The sequence below is a fragment of the Arachis stenosperma genome, chromosome 10 (assembly GCF_014773155.1).
Source record: "Arachis stenosperma cultivar V10309 chromosome 10, arast.V10309.gnm1.PFL2, whole genome shotgun sequence".
In the NCBI taxonomy this organism is placed as follows: domain Eukaryota; kingdom Viridiplantae; phylum Streptophyta; class Magnoliopsida; order Fabales; family Fabaceae; genus Arachis; species Arachis stenosperma.
Window position 1 is genome coordinate 107,963,957 of NC_080386.1, and position 5,138 is coordinate 107,969,094.

General features: G+C 36.5%; 1 protein-coding gene across 1 annotated transcript; it reads right to left on the bottom strand.

Annotated features, from left to right (window-relative positions):
- Positions 1 to 1,205: 1,205 nt before the first annotated feature.
- LOC130958010 (cation/H(+) antiporter 15-like) lies at positions 1,206 to 4,153 on the bottom strand. Its single transcript, XM_057884884.1, has 3 exons — positions 3,747 to 4,153; positions 2,644 to 3,642; positions 1,206 to 2,566 (listed from the first exon to the last, which is right to left on the bottom strand). The coding sequence occupies exons 1-3, from the start codon at positions 3,951 to 3,953 to the stop codon at positions 1,259 to 1,261; spliced, it is 2,514 nt and encodes an 837-aa protein (XP_057740867.1). The 5' UTR covers positions 3,954 to 4,153; the 3' UTR covers positions 1,206 to 1,258.
- Between the last annotated feature and the right edge of the window lie 985 nt (positions 4,154 to 5,138).

A 5,138-nucleotide genomic window follows, 5' to 3' on the forward strand; every position in this document is an offset into this window, starting at 1 on the left:
TGTAATAAGAACAAATAATAAATTAAAGTAAAATTCAAAAAATAAGAATCAATAAAATATTGAGGAAAAGAAATATAAATAGAAGAGAAACAAAATTATTAGATGGAAGAAAAATAATTTATAATATATATATATATATATATATATATATATATATATAAGAGGAATAAAAAAAAGATATACAGTATCTTATTTAATTTAGCAATATTTATGTGAATAAATACATAAAATAAATAAAAAGAAACTAAATATCTGAATTAATATAAAAAATAAAAAATAATAAAATAATAATAATCTATCATAATCTTAATCTTTTAATATAATTAATTGATAACAATATAATTAGTCTACTATAATCTTAATGTAATCTTTTAATATAATTAATTCTAATTAAGTAATCAAAGAAATTGAATATAAATATGTATAATTTAATTGTATAAAAAATAGTAAATTTTCTACAATTAGAGAAAAAATAAAAGCATTAATAATAAATAAAGAATAAAAAATGAAGCCCATATTAAAGAATGTTAGAAAAAAACAATAAAGTTCATATTAATAATAATAATGCAGAAATGATGTTGTTGCTTTAGCCTTCTAACTTCTGCCTTTGGCCATCATTTTTTTTTTTAAATTATCAAGTCATAAAAAAAATAAAAAATAATTCAAGAAAATAAAAATAGCAAGATAGATAACATGAATTGCCACAAATCAACAAATTTTACCCTAATAATTCTAGGTTTAACTGCTAAATCAGCCTTTGGACGGCTATATAGTCTTAACAAAAATTATATGCATTTCAGTGAAAAACTTCCTAAAATCTGGTACATCGTAGGTCTCTTTCTATTGTGATAAGGAATCTTGCAAGTTGCAACTCTTCCGAGATTCTTAATTAGCATGCATTGGTTAGTTAGATTTCTGAAACTTGTTTAGTTAGATTCTCTTAGACGTCTCTTAATCCCATTCATGCAGCAGCCCAAAAAGAAAGAAGCAATAACATGAATACTCAACCACTGAGGGACAAACAAATTATGCTTATGTATATATACATAAAACTGTATGTATGTACATTCCTATAGGAGATGATGAAGATTTGAAGGTACAAACGAAAATTAACTACATCACAATGTACATAATAATACAACAAACAAAGAAGCAGAAGTAAAAAAAGTGAAATTCTTCTACACTTTGTAAGGGCTAAGGTGGGTATCTGAAATGATGTACTAGGGACTAATGTTAAGGCACCAAAACAATATGCTACTCACAAGTTTTCCATGTTGAAGACACATTTTCCCTTTGGGTTTAGTGGTTGTTCATGATTATTAATCTCATTGAAATATTCTTCGTTCATAGGTGCTGTACTATCTGGTGTTTCTAGCACTTCTCCATGTAAACTTGGTCCTATATATTGTTGCACCACCAACACTGAAGCTGTGGCTGCAAAATCTGTGGAAGCTAATAGGTCCCCAATTGCTCCAATCTCAGGACACTCACTCCAATCAGTGAGTCCTGCTGTGAGTGGTGATATTATCCCTTGACCTCTCCCAACAATGAAGAGGTCATGGATGTCATCCATTGTCCTTATAGCCGCCACTGTCTCCTCACCGTTGTTAACCACTTTCTCAAAGTAATCGACCGAAACGTCTTCTTGAAATCTCATTCTAAAATCATGCAAAAGATTTTCGTCAAGCTGTCTTTGAATATCTTTCTCTGTTTCCACTGTTAGTACACTCGGTTCGCTTGTGCCTATGCTAGGCCTCCTAATATGGCCGGATACTTGTTTCCCTTGGACAAAGCGCACTATTGTAAGGCATATTCTTGAATGCTCTAGCATTCTCCATCCATAACACAAAGCCTCTCTATCATCTGGTCCTCCGAAAAATAGTATGGCTACATGATAAGATACTTGATTCGCGGCCAAGCGATTAGAGCCGTTTAAGCCTCTATCAACTAGAATTCCCACTGAGCATGGTGCATTTGCTAGTACATTTTGGTTGATGGTGCGGAATGCCATGTTTGTGGCTTCCATCCCTCCATCAACTGTTTGTTGCTTATGGAAAGGAAGGATTATGAAGGCAATGCGTTTGTCCTCTGCCAAATGGCATATATCTTCATGCATAGTGGAATAAGGGGAGATTGCTGTTAAGGGGTGGACAGAAACAAAAGAAGCATGGTGCTGAAAGTTTTCAAAGGCATTGATTATGTGGTCGGATTGAGCTTCGGTCTTGTTAAGTGCAGGATAACCCTGCTTTCTTGTGTTGTGAACTATGAGCATTGCGGAAGTGCGACCACTAAGTTCAACAAGATGGAGAACATAGACACATATTGGTGACTTCTTTGTTGGATTAGAAGCTTCAAGGAGGTTGATCATAGTTGGCACATTCCGAGGGGTATGAACACACACTAGTACTCTAAACTCTGCATCTGATTTAGCTATTTGAATAGTTCTTTTTTTGTAATTTACGGATCTTCTTGATGGTTTGTAAAGGAATGATACAGAAGGCACAATAATTGCAGTCATTACTACAGTTATGATAACCATGATCGCAAACGATTCTTCATCCAAAACCTGATATCGGTTATAAATTATCAACATGAGTAGATTAAGAAATGTAGAAGCAGTAGCATTAATATAAGCATTAGTACCTTCTGCTCCTTTCCAACATTTAGCACAATCATTTCAACTAGGCCTTTTGAGTTCATGAGTAAGCCGAGGGCAGCCCCTTCACGTATTGGAATTTGATAAAAGAATGCAACCATTAAAGTTCCAATAACCTTGCCAATGCAAGCTAAGAAAATGACAAGAATGAGAATTGCCCAGGTGTATGATCCTCTGACAAGTCTTAAGTTAGTTTTTAGCCCACTACTGGCGAAAAACAGAGGGAGCAAAAGTCCTGAAACAAAATCCTCAAGCTTGTCCACCAGAGCAACACCAAGTGGTCCACTTGGGATTGCCAAACCAAACACAAATGCGCCGAAAACAGAATGAGTTCCAATGGCATCTGTGATGAAACCCGAGATCATAACCCCTGCAAGTATGAGGGATATATGAAACTCACTGAATGATTCTCCTTCAGGGGTTTTCTTGACAATCCATATGGCTCCCGGCCGGACGGCGTAAGCACAAAAGGCCACAAAGGCTACACTTGACAACAGAACCCAAAGGGAAGCAATGTTTGTTGTTTCATTCTCTGCAAGTGCTATGGCTAATGCTAAGAGTATCCAAGCACACACATCATTGATGAGTGCTGAAGAAAGTGCAAGCCTACCTAACTCGGTGTTAATGAGTTTGAGCTCTGCGAGTATACGGGCAAGAACAGGAAATGCAGTGATAGAGAGAGCAACACCAAGGAACAGTATATAGGTGCCTTGAGTCATGCCTTGTTCATAATCTCTATGCAAAAGGTAGGAGAATGCGGTTCCTATAACAAAAGGCAAGACCATGCCGGCAACTGCAAGAGACACAACCTTCTTCCCTGTGGTTCGCAACATTCCTACATCCATCTCCACCCCTACCAAGAAGAGAAAATAAAGAAGCCCAACATTTGCCATTGTTTCAATCACCATAACACTTCTCAGAGGAAACACTGCATTGGCAAATGTTTCGTATCTCCCAAGCATTGAAGGACCCAACATTACTCCACCCTGTGTTGGCATTTTAACAAACACAACAACGGCAATCAGAAAATGACTAGAATTTTTAATCCAATGCAATGCAATGCAAAGATGAAACACACTAAAATCAGTACCAAGACTTCGGCGATCACGCGTGGCTGGCGAAATGGCCTGAGGATGAAGACGAATATTCGGGTGGCGATAACCACCAAAGTTAACTGCAATAAGAAGAGAGGGAGAGAATAATCCAGAGGGTTATCTCCTTGCCATATCCCATTTGTTGTTATCATTGTTGGTGCGTAACACACTATATAATTATCTGTATTGTTTTTATCTCCCATTTCTTCTTCTTCTTCTTCCTATTTGGTTGTTGCAATAACAAGTTAACAACATTCACTAGTGTTCCTCTTTGTATGCATTACCTGGGGTCTTCACCAAGGCACTAGCAGCATGATAACAACGTTGATTAGCGAGCCTTGGATCATGTTCTTGGATATGAAGATTGAAGGCAAAAGAAGGGACAAAATTGTGAAAGGGAGGATAATTGTGTTGGCTTGTTTCGATGAAATTAGAAATGAGAGGAAGGCAGAAAGCAGAGAAAATCATCTTTCAAATTCTGAGGCCTATGTTGTGCAGAGGCAAGGGATATCTATTTTAAGAAAGCTAGAGATTTTGATCTTAATGGGAAGTATACATTTGCGGATAAAATTTGTGCACAATCTTGAATCTATTGTAGCTAATGTTCCGGAGCACATATTAGTAAATGAAATTAAATTCCGATGGATCACTCTACAATATAGATCAGAAAGCAGATTGTCAGGAATGTGGGCACTTGATGGCTTGGTGGAGGCTTAGCCGGCTCGTTATTGTCGTAACTCGTAACTATGGAGTATCCGTTAGTGGGAGTCGGGCCTTTTGTCTACATGGCAAGCCTAATAGGCTCATTTTTATTGATATGGAGGCTATGTGTGTGTTATATCCGGATATGGAGTCATAAAAGCGCAATACAGATATATGGGGCAGTTTTTTTGTTAATGTCAGGTCCAACAACTTAGATGGTGCGAGTTGTTTGAGCTTCATATTTTGACCAGCAAATCGGTTGGTACGATTTGAGGAGGAAGAGATGCTAAAATTCTGGATGATGGAAATCGTATCATCCGAGTTGCTAGAAGTGTGGTTTTTTTTGTGTTGTTTTAGGAAATCGGAGGGTCCGACATACAATTTTTTATTATTTTTTTGAATTCAGTAAAGGTAATCGCATGGTCCGATTTGGTTGGCACTTTAAATAAAAGTTGGTGAAAAGTGGATCAGAACAACAACTCTCTCATCTTCTTCGTCTCCTTCTTCAACGATCCTCCTGGTTTTTAGTTTCTCTGTTTCGTCACTTGTTTAGTAAAGGAGCCAAAAATCCAAAACTCAAGTTTATGAGTTTGTTAATGTAATTGAGAGAAATGAGTGACAGAGTACTATTGAAGGTGTATTATTTTGGTCAGATTTTGTTACAAACATCTGAAAGGAGTAACATT

Bases quoted from the DNA above. Each gene is read 5' to 3' on its own strand.
- LOC130958010 (XM_057884884.1), bottom strand. From the start codon at position 3,953: ATGGGAGATAAAAACAATACAGATAATTATATAGTGTGTTACGCACCA. The intron at 3,643-3,746 runs GTACTGATTTTA...ATGCCAACACAG, and splicing joins GCGTGATCGCCGAAGTCTTG to GGTGGAGTAATGTTGGGTCC. The intron at 2,567-2,643 runs GTACTAATGCTT...AACCGATATCAG, and splicing joins ATGTTGGAAAGGAGCAGAAG to GTTTTGGATGAAGAATCGTT.